General features: G+C 37.7%; 3 protein-coding genes and 1 long non-coding RNA gene across 5 annotated transcripts; 1 reads left to right on the forward strand and 3 right to left on the reverse strand.

Annotated features, from left to right (window-relative positions):
* Positions 1-311: 311 nt before the first annotated feature.
* LOC118038914 (beta-amyrin 16-alpha-hydroxylase CYP87D16-like) lies at positions 312-2,042 on the reverse strand. The gene is made up of 6 exons (XM_073408441.1): positions 1,959-2,042; positions 1,623-1,880; positions 1,449-1,538; positions 1,059-1,137; positions 884-990; positions 312-546 (listed from the first exon to the last, which is right to left on the reverse strand). The coding sequence occupies exons 1-6, from the start codon at positions 2,007-2,009 to the stop codon at positions 454-456; spliced, it is 678 nt and encodes a 225-aa protein (XP_073264542.1). The 5' UTR covers positions 2,010-2,042; the 3' UTR covers positions 312-453.
* A 3,779-nt stretch (positions 2,043-5,821) lies between these two features.
* On the reverse strand, positions 5,822-8,448 carry LOC118038911 (isocitrate dehydrogenase [NAD] regulatory subunit 1, mitochondrial). Of its 2 annotated transcripts, none has more exons than XM_035045423.2 (4): positions 7,787-8,448; positions 7,203-7,442; positions 6,580-6,658; positions 5,822-6,394 (listed from the first exon to the last, which is right to left on the reverse strand). In XM_035045423.2, the coding sequence occupies exons 1-4, from the start codon at positions 8,276-8,278 to the stop codon at positions 6,120-6,122; spliced, it is 1,086 nt and encodes a 361-aa protein (XP_034901314.1). In that variant the 5' UTR covers positions 8,279-8,448; the 3' UTR covers positions 5,822-6,119. The 2 variants fall into 2 exon arrangements, with proteins under 2 accessions (XP_034901314.1, XP_034901313.1); XM_035045422.2 differs by having other exon boundaries at positions 7,757-8,445.
* Positions 8,449-9,837: 1,389 nt separating this feature from the next.
* LOC118038909 (SEC1 family transport protein SLY1) lies at positions 9,838-12,409 on the reverse strand. The gene is made up of 2 exons (XM_035045415.2): positions 12,227-12,409; positions 9,838-12,049 (listed from the first exon to the last, which is right to left on the reverse strand). The coding sequence occupies exons 1-2, from the start codon at positions 12,255-12,257 to the stop codon at positions 10,212-10,214; spliced, it is 1,869 nt and encodes a 622-aa protein (XP_034901306.1). The 5' UTR covers positions 12,258-12,409; the 3' UTR covers positions 9,838-10,211.
* A 29-nt stretch (positions 12,410-12,438) lies between these two features.
* LOC118038913 (uncharacterized) lies at positions 12,439-14,338 on the forward strand. Its single transcript, XR_012169597.1, has 2 exons — positions 12,439-12,678; positions 12,795-14,338. It is a non-coding gene; the product is annotated as an uncharacterized lncRNA (long non-coding RNA).
* The last annotated feature ends 85 nt before the right edge of the window (positions 14,339-14,423 follow it).

The raw sequence follows: 14,423 nt of genomic DNA on the forward strand, positions 1-14,423 counted from the left end.
TTTTCTCTGTTTAATAGGTTTTTTGGTTTTTTTATTCACCCCTAAACATAATCATTAACTAATCATTCCTGGGAATTGTTTTTCATTTAAAAAAAATTGTTAGTAAAATATATTAATGCTATATCATGGGAGTAGATCGAAATGAGACTTCAAGGTTATTTTTTGTGTTTTTTTAAAATAATTTTTATTTAAAAATATATGAAAATAATATAAATTTTATAAAAAATTTATTTTAATGCAATAATTTAAACTTCCAAAAAAAAAATCATGAAACACGAGCTGCACCGCTACACCTAAAAAAAACTTTGATTTCAAGCAAATGGCTCGAGCAATCAGGAACATCTTAAGCAAGCACAAGCTGAGGAAACAACAACATCATCGGAATCACATTTCCTGATATGCTAATTCCAATTTACAAGTTCTTGAATCTCATTGCCTGAAATACTAATGTCTTTAATCATGATTTGGTGAGAATTTAACGTGAAATCCGTCTCGAAACCTAACATAGGACCTCGAACAACTCGTCCTCCCTTGAATCTGGTCCATCTGTGATTAAGAAATTCAAATCCAGAAAAGCCATTAACAATCCTGCTACAAAAACCTGTGCAGAAGCAGCAACGTGGTCCTGTCTTATAACAAAAGCAAATGCCACTAAAAGGGAAGGAGATAAACAGGAACATGCTCATATTTGGCGAGCAGGACATGGAGAAAGGTGGCCATGAGCAATTTACTGAATTCTGCCCCTGCACCTGCCTAGTTCCCCCACTAAAAGCCATGAAATTCTTGAATACAAGATACGCGTCCATGTCCTATGTTCCATTTGCAGATTAAAAGAATCCATCGATTCCCTTTCTCTTTGTGATGATCAAAGATTATTTATTACCTTCCAACGTGCTGGATTGAGTGCGAGTGGATCCTTGTAGACGTCAGGGTTCAAATGAGAAGCAGAAGTAACAGCCATTATGATCCAACCGGCAGGAATTGTGAATCCTGAAAAACACTCATTTGGAGTAACGCTCTGCAAATATCTAAACAACAGTCATAAAAAAAAATCATACCTTTAAATTCAATGTCTTTCAATGCTCTTCTTAATAATCCAGGTGCACCATTCCGCAGCCTTAGCGATTCGTTGATAACCTGCAATTTTCAAAAACTAGCAGATGTAAGATGAATGGACATAGAATAGTTGTAAGGAGATCTTACCATAGTATAAAACCAGGCCCAGCCCAAGGCTGGGTCATGGGTTGGATGGGTCAACACGGGTCAATCTAGGTCTAGTTGGGTTTTGACGGGTCAATCGGGTTGAGAGTTGACTCGCCATGTCGACTGGATTAACTCCCACCTGATTCAATATGAAACCCAACCCGAGCCAGGTCTCCTATCAGCCAGTCACTTGATTGACTCGCCGGGACAAGGAGGGTTTAATAACACTATATCAGAGTATTTACTTGAAGTGTAAAAGTCATTGATTTGTACTCATCCCATGTGAGGACGGGATCTGAATTTCGTCTATTTTTCAGGATTCCCTCATGCTCAGCCTGCAAAACATATTGCTGATGTTATAACCATGTAAATACTAAGGTCTAATCTGAAGACTGCTAATTTACAAATGTAACACTCACTATCAGTTCCTGTAACACTGAAGGGTGCTCTGCTAGCAACTTAAGAGTTAACGTCAGTATTTTCGAGACTGACTCGAAGCCGGCAAATAACAATCCAAAGATCACTGTAATAATGAAATCATCTGATAAGAACTTCTCTTTATCCTCCTTGTTCAAGTCAGCAGTGACCTGATCAAGCAAATCTCCTCGATACATATCTGGCGAATTGCGTCTCTCCTCTAGTTTATCTTTCAAAAACTTGGTTGCCTTCTCTCGGTCCTGAACAAATAGATTGGTTACCATGTGTATTACCATGAAAAGAACAAGTTTTTCTCTCTCTTCATTCTTTCAGAGTACCTTTAAACATTTATGGTATTTAGTGCCAGGAATATTCAAGGGGATGGACATAAGAATTAACTCTGATACTTTGGTGATTTTTTCGCTTATTTAGTACCTTTAAACATTGCAGCTAGGATTCTTCCATTTTCTAACCAAATGAGTACAGTAAATGACTAGCAATGCTACAACACACAACCCAATTGTCCACATTTTTTACTTTGATATTGAAGCTAAGGTGAAAGAACTGACAAGTTATTTTCATAGCAAATATACTGATCAATCTGCAGCTCTTAAAGAGACAAAGTGCTGAATCGATCAAACTAAAAACAAGCGCATCAGACAGACTCACAGATAATTTAAAAAAAGCAGGACATTGAGTTTTATGGTTAGACTTCTTGGATAGAATGTTTACTTTGTGATCGATGTTAACCTTTTTCGTCCTGGAACTAAAAGTACAATTAAGAATCTTGATTAAGTGTTGGCAGCTTCAGCATTCAGAATCTTGTTGCCTTTTAAAATGAGTGGCGGAGCCGCTGTTAGTCTCCTTCTTACGATTTAAATTTCTTCTGAATGCTGAACCTGTTGTAGGAGATGGAAAAACTTGCAAGCAGAAAAAAAGGAGTCAGCAATTTCTTTTTAGAAAAGGGTAAAGCTTAGCTTACCAGAAAATTCTACGTAAGATATATCATCTCTAAAGTTAAGCTCTATTTTCATATTATTGAATTTGATAATTGATAATTTGTTAACACAGTTCGAGTTCTAAAGAGTTTAGTCCCCCCTCCACCCCAACGTATTATTGGACCTCGCAATAGTTATTCAGAATTTTATCTCTAGATTCATATAGTCCCAACACAGATATAAATAAAATAAACCAGGCAAGTTTAATTCTACTTATTAATTTATTTTCTGTTACTATTAATTGACTAGAGCCTGCATTCCTATATATAGGAAGAAGTATGCACAGTTATCCATTGAACAACAATCTTCCTTTTCTCTGTGTCCTTGTTCCAGCTTAGCCTCCACCACCCCAAATACTTAAAGCTAACGTTAATTACATTACAAATGTGGGTGTGGGTGATATCAGAGTCATTTGTTGTGGGACTGCTACTCATATGCTGGACTCACTGGATATTGAAATGGAGACACCCAAAATGCAATGCAGTTCTCCCCCCAGGTTCCATTGGAGAGACCCTTCAGTACTTATTCTGTCCCAGGTACTCTCTGGATGTTCACCCGTTCTCCAAAAAACAGATCCCAATGGTAACATGTACGCAGTTTTTTCACGAAGGGCCAGTATTATTTTTAGGCTAGTTTCACGAATCCAGATAAGAAGTTTATTTCTTTTCCTGTCAAACCTAGAGAACACAACTAATAGCAATTCCGACTTCTGCATATGTTGCAAACCAAGCCGATATTATTATTATCAATCAGTGAAAGAAACTGGAGATTTAGATGCTGATAGGGCAATCAAGTTGCGTGAGGAACAAAAGAAGCAACGAGAAAAGGAAAGAGACTGAGTGGTTTTTCAGTAAAAAATGAAGAGATTGAACTAAATTGTAATAGCAAATATGACTTCAAAATGAATACCTTTCACTACCCTTCTCTCAACAACCCAGATGCAGGATTTTCTATCCTGAGAATTTCATTGACGACCTGTGATTTCCACCGCCAAAAAGCATGTTAAAATACCTGGATTGCTTTAAGAAGAGCAAGAAATAGAATCAGAAAACACAACCTGTTGTGTACAAGTCATTGACACGCAAATCTGCATACTGTCAGCTCTTGAAGCACTGATGGATCGTCTGCAAGGAGCTCGAAAAACTAATGTAAGTGATTTTGAAATAGATTCTCCCTTGACTATCAAAACCGAGAGCACGAGGTGGATTGTCATGTCCTCGTTCAAGAATTTCTCTTCATCCATATCTTCAAGGACTTGACTGAGTAGAACTCGTCGATGATACTTCTCAGGTGAGGTGCGTCTCCTGTCTATCTCCTGCTCGACCATGTCTGTTATTTGCTAATCAAAGAATTTGCAGCTTGGAAACAATAGAAAAGGAGATTCACAAATGATAATATACTCGCATTAATCTTGACCCTGAATCTATCTACCTTTGTTTTTATGAAATTCCATAACCTGTAAACTTTTGTTGAAATTTGCACCGGGAATTTTCAAGGGGAAAGAACAAGAACATGACAAGTAGTAATGTGCTTTGTCATATATTTATACAGAACAAGACAAGAACACTAGTAAGGTATGAGCTTGAGATGTACTTGTGAAGTAGAATTTTTCACTTCCAGTACAGACGCCTGGCACGGCCATGCGCGTAGAGTTCTGTCATCTTCTACTTGAGGAAGAAACGTTTTCTTAAGGGGGCAAGGAGCCAACGTGAACCAAAACAACGCCACGGAAATATTTGTGAATGAGAACCCGGGGGGCACTAATTCATGAAGGTTGGAAAGGCTCGTAAGATATCAGATGTTTTGGCATGGCTGTGGTAGGAAGGAATCCATGGATAGAGTTAAAAGGCTTCAGAAGAGACACTTCTGCTTGCCCCCAAGATGGCCATTGAATAGTTCATCCTTGTAGAACTGCCTAGATAATAACGGAATCATAGAGTTTGATGAACGTACCTTCCAAACTATAATTACAAATTCACCAAGAACGTCACAAAATTGTTTCACTTGTTAACAAATCAATAATCAGTCGATTGTTTTGATTGTTTTCTCAAATCAAAAACTACTTCCGCCGTTATGAACCATTCAATAATCAGTTCTCTATTTTTCTTATTAAATAAGTTTAGTAATATTTGATGAAACCACTTCCTCTTTCTTATGAAGACATAATTTTTCCTTATCCCCTGCTTATTTTTTTTTTAAAAAACATGCCTGATATATATATATATATATATATATAATTTCTATGTGTGTCTAATTTTAAATACAAGTCGTAAAGTTCAAAAACCCTATCAATGACTTGATACCTTGAATGGCATTGGAGTTCCATGTGGTTTCAATTTCTATCACACTAAACATTTTGGATTTGGCATAAATTAATATTCCCATCTAATAATCTATTTCTGTTGATAATTTATGCTTAAAACACCACGTTATATACTTGATTTGCTGACCCATTCCTTCTCCCCGTTGCTGTTTTAGGATTTTCTAAGCTCAACCTAATGATAGCCATATTGTTCAGACTAGGGCAGGCAGTGATAACCCTGACGATTTGCTTGTTCTAGAACTTGTGATTACTGCACCTTGTAAATACCGGTGTTTGTTTTTTCCGTTCAACTCGCTTTTCATCTTAAAAAAAATTAAATTGATACTTTTTAAGTAATTTTTTTTTATGGTTCTGATATAAAATAATTAAAAAAAGATATAATTTTTATACTTTGAAAAACACTTTAATAAAAAAATCACTAGGATTATAATCCTATGTTGAGGCAGTTTAATAGTGTGCCTACCTTTTGAAAACTACGACCGATTGCTTGATCCAGAGCTCAGGATTCCAAAATGGATGGACAATATAGGTACCGAATCTAAATCCAACAAGGAAATTTGGCCATCCCGCTGCTTTCATATGATACAACAATTATCATAATTTTCATTACCCAATTTTTTCGTAGGAGGAACTGTACCGCATTTATTTTTATCAATTATCCAAGTTATCTTCTGACTTAATCTATCATCTCAACTAGATCATATTTAACAACTTTCATATAATTTAATTTTAAACATAAACTCAACAAATAGATTAGCAAAATTGACCCGCGAGCTGCTAAATAGTTCTTACAGTCGGGACATTTTTTACATTTATTTTCTGTCTGACCCACAGGAACAGCTCTATGAACTAGTGTATTCTGAAAAATACCTGAAATGGATGATACAAATGTAGAACTTTTCATTCAACTGTACAATATGGGGTAAGTTCTTAAGTACTACGTTCCCTGATCCCCTCACAACAAAAAAAAAGAAAAGAACTCATCTTATTTGGAAGGAGAAAAAGGAAAAAAGGAAAGAAAGAAAAGAGTTTTACCCTATGATCATCTCACGCGGAAGACTGGTATTAACTTTGTATAGCAGCAAAAAGGGGGAAAAAAGGAACGGTAGCATGATACTTGCACAGGAAGACATTGTTGTATGAAATAACGGCTGAAAATGGAGGCCGAATTCCCAGTATCAGTCCAGATTAGCAATGACAGCATCAACCACCTCTTGTGTGGTGCTGTCTCCACCAAGGTCTTTGGTTCGACACTTCCCCTCAGATATTACACGCTTCACTGCAGTCTCAAGCCTATCAGCAAATGAAGGAAACTGGAGGTGTCGCAACATCATGGCAGACGAGAGGAGCAAAGCCACTGGATTTGCCTTCTTTTGTTCCACCATTTTTTCTTTTCCCACATTTCCAGCAGAAGCACCTTGCTCAAAAACAGCATAATGAGCTCCCACATTACCTGTAGTTGCCAAAAACAACATGGCAAGGCAAGCTTATAGAGCTGATAATAACAGAAAAGGTCCAAAGTACTTGAAACTATCAAGCTCCTAACAGCTTCATGATTACGATTCCTTAACCTATAACTTGTTAAAGAAGGTAGGGAAAAATCTTTTGCAGAACTAGAACTTGTAACCAAATTCATACCTCCTGGCATGACACCAGTGCCTCCAGCTATACCAGCTGCTGTATTTGCCACAAGATTGCCATAAAGATTAGGAGTAACCTGTGCAGAATATAATACAGATTTTTAATAGTGTAAAGGTCAAGAGTGCTAATCGAGTCAGTAACAATCAAGCATACACAAGACCATGTATCGGGAGACTGCAGCTACTGCAAGAAGCTCGGTGAGGTGATATGTAAAGGTAAAACTACAAGTACAATTGTTGATTATTTTACATTATAGTTTTAGTATCCTTGTATTCCGTCAACAGACTACAGAGCATCAACCATCCATCACAATCTGAAACTTGATGCATATACATTCATTGATAAACATGGTGCCACGTTCAATAGCGAGAGGAGTTTTCCCCTAACTATATGAACACCTAACCATATGAACTTGTTGATGTAACTAACACAATTTGCTCACAACAGTAAAAGCTACTGAAAGACCTGCCACTGAACAACAGACTCATTCCAATGCTAACAAAACCAAAGTTGCACACTAACAACATAAATACGCACGGAATCAACTAACAATGCATAGCATCCATCACAAACTCTAATTCAAACAATAATCAACAAAGTTTCAATAAAAAAACACTTACCATCACATCAAATTGCTCAGGTTTCGATACCAGCTGCATACAGCAATTATCCACAATAATCTCACTATACTTAATACTCGGATATTTTGTCGCAACCTCTCTACAAGACTCCAAAAACAACCCATCAGCAAGTTTCATAATATTTGCCTTATGCACCGCTGTCACCTGCTTCCTATTATTCAAATAAGCATACTCAAATGCATATTTTGCAATTCTCTCCGAACAAAACTTCGTTATCACCTGAAAACACAATGTCATGATCAACACACCATAATTAGAAGAAAAAAAAAAACAATTGCATCACTCACACAGCACAATGTTATTGATCGAGCATGAAATAAAAACTAATCATCAAATTAATTTTTATAACATTTCTCTCTTCCTAAAAACTCAAACTTGAATAAGCAAACTGTAAAGACTATCAATTAAAGTATCCCTTATGTAGGTCCCACATATTCATCATTAGCGATAGAATCAACAAATCATTAACATTAATTAACAATTAACACAATAAACACACAAAGCAATTCACTACATAAAAAAAAGTCAATTACTTTAAGGCTTTCAACAACACCAGGAACCACCTCATGCTCAAGCCCAGAGTATTCCCCTTCAGTATTCTCTCTAATAACAACAATGTCAACATTTTCGTGCCGTGTGGGTAACCCTGGCAGATTAAAGCAATTCACCAGCGAAGCATACAAATCCAATTCCTTCCTTAGCGACACATTCAGCGAGCTGACACCACCACCGACCGGAGTCTTCAATCCACCTTTCAGACAAACTTTGTTTTTCTTAATCGACTCGATTACTTCGGCCGGAAAGCGATTCATGTCGCCGTGGACTTCGTACTTCTCGAAGTAAACCGGTGCGTGCATCGCGTTCATCACTTGTTCAACTGCGTCGGTGACTAAAGGCCCGATCCCGTCGCCGGGGATGAGGGTGACTGCGCGTGGTGCTCCGTCGCCGGGTCGCGGCATGTAGGTGACGGATCGGGAGGTTGGGGTGGGGGTTAGAGAGAAGGAGGTGGTGGGCTTGGTTAGGGTTTTGAGGAGGGAAAAAGATCGGCGAGCCATGGCGGGTCTGGGAATTGGGAAATTAGGGTTTTTGTTGGGTTTGATTTTTGAAATTAGGGTTTTGAGGCCATTCAAGGGGAGAGAAAAGACTAGGGAAATTGGAAAAAAAGGAGTCTAGGTTAGAAAGGAGGGAAATTCTGGAGGAGGGTAGTGAAAAGATCAGGGAAAATTCCAATTTCAGTCCCTGATTATATATTTATTCTCAATTTAATACTAAAACAAAAGATCTTATCATGTGGGTCTAAAACGTTTGAGATAGTTTGCAGTTAAGTGCCTCTATCAGTATTTGTTAACGTTTTATGTCTGATGTGAATATTTTATGAGATATATTGGAAAATAATTGACAAAAAAGAATTAAATATCGATTAAAGGACTGAATTGAGAATTGCATGAAACATTTAGAACCTAATTGATGGATATTTATATGACTGTTAAAATAAAATGCAAAAACAATGATTTTCTTACTAAGTTTTACATCAAGGTACTTATTTGCTTGTGCTGATGTAGTGTTTCAACCTTAATTTTGTTGAACAGAGTTGAGCTACAATTAAGCTTCATTGTTTTTTAGAATTATCTTCTTCTCCTGACATTCCAGTTTTTAAACTAAAATGGGAATAGAGGATGATCACCATCCCAATTCCCAAACATCTCAATACCAAAATGGAATCATCAAGGACAGTTGAGACCTAAAAATTGTGACAGTACACGGTGGAGGAGCAATTCATCATGTTGTGCGAGACATTATGGTAGATTAGGATTTCAATTTTGAATATTTCCTGTGTAAGTTACACCTCTCATACCATTACCTGTTGCCTTGTCTGTCCATAGCAGGATGGTCAATCGATCTGCATCAATGAATTTCATAATTGCCTGTAAATTACCTTACATTACATCAGGTTTCTTAGTTTGGCAAACTCCCCCCTCTACAGTTCGTCTTGGAAGGTGATCGGATATTTGAGCATTTTTTTATTTATTTACGTGGGTGTCCGGACCAGCTTGCGTGCACCACGACTAATCCCACGGCTCACTGAACATCCTGCAAACCCAATGAGCATGTAAGGCATCACGGGGGTGACAGGCATGCACGGTGAGATTTGAATCCAGGATGCAGAGGAAGGAAACAAGTCTCTTCAACCACTAGGCTAAAATCTCAAGTGCAACGGATATTTGAGCATTTTAAAACTACAGGAAATGGTTAGGAGAGCTCATTGACCTGCATCAGTACTACACATTGATCGCATGGAGTGTGTAAATTCTTTGCAAGGAAAAGGCAACCTCTGTTGCCCGATGCCTAATTCATCCAACATGAATTAAGATCAGATAAACGGAAGGTTGAATTCAAAGATAAGCATGGCAAAACCATATGCTATTGGTCATGAATTATGACAGAGATATTTGATGATGAGGATTGATTTCTGGGTGGTTTATATCGCAAGCTGAAAGACATGCTAGAAGTAAAAAATAAAATGAAAGGTTGCTCACTCATGCAATTATCAAGCACTCACTTCATTATCTAACAAATTTGGAATAATATAAATTCATACATAGTGGTATAGGGATTAAAACTAACAAATAATTCTCTATCGATCAAATTTCACAAAGAAGAAACAGCAGATATATTTCTAACCAGAGAAAGATTAACTGCTTGAACATCAAAAAACCTTTTTTTGTAATGGCAGATACCATCTCAATAGAATGAACATAAAAGGGACCCTTTCAGACTGTCAAAGAAAGGTGAAGTTCTATTTGAAACACCCTCCATAAAGCGTGAAACAAAGAAATAAGAAGAAAACCTAATTCTCAAGTATTAACCAGCTTCAAAATATATTCTGCCACCAATCCATTTATGTTTAATCAGCATTTGTAACTCCTTTTTTTCATGCCTAAACCGTGAAACAACTGGCCTTAAAATGCATGTACAAAAATACCAGCACTAGTGGGTTGGAGCAGGGGGAGCAACACTACTACCCAATCCCATCTTCTGTCCCAACACTGTAAGCTGCTCAACAAACTCCATTCCTGTGAGAATCTCCGTTGTTCCATATATAACATGCTTGACAGGCTGCTGACGCTGTGCAAATTCTTGCAAGCTGCCATACTCCATATAATTACCACCACCAATCATAAACACTATAGCTTCTTTAAATGGCCCTTTCAGATGGCTGCTACTGGTACCAGAACCTGACTTAGGAGCACGTGGATCAAACACAAGGTAAGAATCAACTTCAGGATTTGGCTTCCCCTCCATCAAAGCTTCCACAGTCCTCGTTAATGCCAGCTGTCTATCACTAGATAATAAATTCTTCACGCCAGCTGTCACAGCACTAATTGACTGCCCGTAAAGTTTTTCAGCCCAATCAACAATGTTACTCCGACTGGCAGAATTTGCTGAGGCCAGTGAAACATTCAAGGACTTCATTTTCTTCACGTACTGGAATGCACAATTATCAACCTCAGACTCCCTAAGAGCAGTTTCAATTGCTTCCACTTCTGATTGATTAATACTTTCAGAGCATATAAGGTAAATGATTGCAAATCTAAGTTTATCTATCTTAGTTCCTTTCCCTCTAAGCACACCCAAAAGTTCATTCCGATCAATTCCTCCTCTGACCATCATGTCATTCTCTTTTTTCGCATAGGAATCAAGAGACCTCTCCTTGATCTCGCCCAACAAAACAGTTGCAATGTTCGTGTGTTTATCAATCACCTGCTTCCGTTCCGTCAGTTCAGGCAGGGAGTTCACAGCATTCATCAAATGCTTTGTGTTCCCGATCAAATCCGTCCCGTCAAATTCAGCCCCATCAGTTCCTCCAGTCCTCCTATTCACCTCATCAACATCCTTCTTATACTTGTTCAACTGAGTCTCAATTTCCACTGCAACTTCAGGAAACTCTAGAGACCCATTTGCCACCCAAAATGGATCAGAACTGTCCAACTCATATGACCTCATCCCACCCTTTTCCCCTTGCACACTCAACCTATTAAGCCTCAAGCCAAGAACATCATGAACAAGAGGACGATACCTAAAATCATGCTGTATTCCCACTGACAATTCAAAATTCCGATCAAATAGACACAAAACTGGCCTCTGAAAAGAGCTCGCAAAACCCCCACCTTCTGTAAACAAATTGTTCTTCGACAATAAATGATCCCTCAACTTCTGGTCCAGCACTGATGCCACCATCTCTGCTGGGCCACCACGCGGACACCTAATAACTGGCACAACCGCAAGTGTTGCCAACACAGAAAATAACCCACTAGCAACCTTCTCAACAATCTCCTCAATCTCTCTATCACCAGCAGACGGATCATTCAACTGAACATAGCAAGCCTTCTGTGCCAACGAAAACAAATTATTCTCCAAAGTCACAAACTCCAAATACTGATCATGCACCTTTGAAATCTTATCTATAGACTCTGAATTCAATGTCCCAGATGCAAGATCCTCAAGAAGTGGACGAGGAATGGACGACGAAAAATTCAGGTGGAAGCTATCATAAAGCGATTGCGACGCATCGGCAACAATCCTCTGAACATTAACTTGACTTGGTTGAACAAAGTACACAGCAGGGACATCATGGACAGCCTTTCGATCCTTATCAATAAGGAAATAAAGAGTAACCCCATGTTTTCTTAGATCCTTGACATGAATCAATGGAGATAGTATATTTTGACAAAACTTATCATAGATCAAGATCTTGTAAACCTCTTCATTAGTAGTACCAGTTGCATTCAAAGGTTGGTTCAGATTTAGCATCCGGATTATACATTCTGTACCCAAAAAAATAAACAAATCTCAAAACTTTTCTCAATAAACACATCAAATTTAACAAAAGGAAAGAGTTTTAACGGTTATTTGGGCTTAAATCTAAGAAATAACAAATGGGTTACTGCTTAATTCTAAAAGAGATCTAGACAGAGAAAGGATAAGAGAGAAAAGGCACTGACCTGTTTGTTTTTGACGCAGATTGAGAGCCATAACAGTAGGGAGGGGGGGGTTCTGAACTTTGTGAAATTTCGGAGAGTAGATTTGTTACTCTGTCCTCTCTCTTCAATCTATCTCTTCATTGCTAGCTTCTCTCTATCAAGAATGGAGAGAACAGGGGTTTGAAGATATGTAGATGGTTCCGCGAGTTCGGATTCATTATAGTGATGTTTTGATTATCCAATAGAGTTGTGCCACGTCATATGTTTGAGAACTCATTTTATTGACGTTGTTGACTCTTACTTGTCTTGACCAATGAGAGACTGCCACGTCATTCAGATGGAGCCATAAATGTGTGGTTATCTCGCTGGTTTTAAGAAACAGGCAAACGAAGTGGGGTTTTGAGAGGGGAGTAGAGGAGAATTTGGCTTATGGAAAAAAGTTTGTGCTTGAGAGACAAATATTGGGTATTAAGGCATGTTAAAAGCATTCCTAATGAAAAGGGTCTCATTGTTTCCTTTATTTTATTACTACATATCTTTTTAAGAATTTTGTGCTTGTTCATTAGCCAGTTTGGTGATTTTTTATCAGGAAAATGGGATCAAGGAAGAATATCAATTAGCTGATGAAGGTGTTATTCAGGCTCAATTGGCTGGAGAATTGTTCCTTAAGGTATGTGTTTCAGTGTAAAGATTGCATTTTTCAAAAAGCTTCAATTTTTCATGCTTTATCCTTTTAATCTGCATTCAATTTTCCCTCGCATCGTGTTTTCACAGGCTAGATGTTTATTAGGGTTTAGACTACTTTTGCGGGTGTCGCTGATTATCATAATTCACAAAATAAAGGGCAGTTCTGATTATAGCTTGAAAAAAAAAATGTGACACCTTTTTCAGACTAGTCTTTGAATTCCTGGACTTGGAGGGGTTTAGGATGTTATTATCTGTGACTCGAGGTTTTTCATTTCATAAGCAGCAGAACTTGGAAGGCTCATAATTTTTTTTTTAATTGAAGTCTAGGTTTCTGATAATTTGAATATTCGAAACTGTTGAAGATGACAACCTTGGGGGGAGAAGGAAGGTTTGAATTAATTGAGTTTTTTTTTTTTTGTTTTTTAACTAGAGTTAATGTCAGTTGATGGTTCCTGTTAAAGTGCAATAGTAAGGCTAGAGCCTTGCAGAGTACTCACATTAGCGGCAAAATTATGCACTAAAACTTTCTTTCTATCCATGTTTGAGCACTATCCAAAACTTTTGCAAGCATTATTATGTCTATATACCATAAGATAAGACTGGTCGTTCTTTTGGACATGGATAGCTAACTAATTTAAGCAAAGAGTGTGCTCAAATCTGTGGCCATCCTTCATGATTTCGTTAGAGAAAACACAAAAAATGAGCCAGAAGAGTCTGAGTATCTATCCTTTGCAAAATCCATCCTTTTCTACAGCCCCACTTACAAATAATAAGTTGTGCTTCTTGGCAACCAGTTGGAGTGAAAGCACGTAAGGACAAAAAAATTAGAAGTTTGTTGTCTTAGAATTGACTAGAGAGCATGTGAAGTGATGAGAACATTGTTGTTTCCTATAGGAGTTTTGTTGGGAATATTATTTGCAAGGAAGAATAGTGCAGGCATTAGCATTATGCATGTTAGGTAGAAATATCACTCAAGAATTATGCAAGAATGGAATGCATGAGAATATGGATGGGATTCTGATTTTGACATGTGGCCTCGCTTTGTTGGAAGCATTTGTGGATGATATAGAGAACAAAAGCCAAAGATTTCTAGGATGCTGCTGCAGAGATAATTGACGCATGAGAGAAAGTTTGAGGAGAGAATTGGAGAAGCCAAAATAAAAGTTGCTGGATATAGTTACAGAGGATGGTTTGACAAAAGGTTTTGAATAAATAAGGAAAAAGCAGAGTAAAAGACTCAACCATTTGGCAATGAGAGTGGAGCCTCTGTGAAGGGAGCTGGCACTTGGCAGCATACAAGGGCATATCATTTTTTGTTTGGCATCACACTTCTTAATTTATGCTTTTCTGAATTCATTTTGCCAGTGATATTAAGGTTAGCAGTACAAATAAGGAGTCTTGTCCCATAGTAATTGGCGTTCTTAATCTACTGCTGCTGATTTTTCCCTCCCTTGGCAAATTTAAGAATCTGGTTATCTAACTGTATAGTCTGTGCAGGAATTGAAAGAGAGCAACAACCACTTAGACTGTG

The sequence above is a fragment of the Populus alba genome, chromosome 4 (genome assembly GCF_005239225.2).
Source record: "Populus alba chromosome 4, ASM523922v2, whole genome shotgun sequence".
Lineage (NCBI taxonomy): Eukaryota > Viridiplantae > Streptophyta > Magnoliopsida > Malpighiales > Salicaceae > Populus > Populus alba.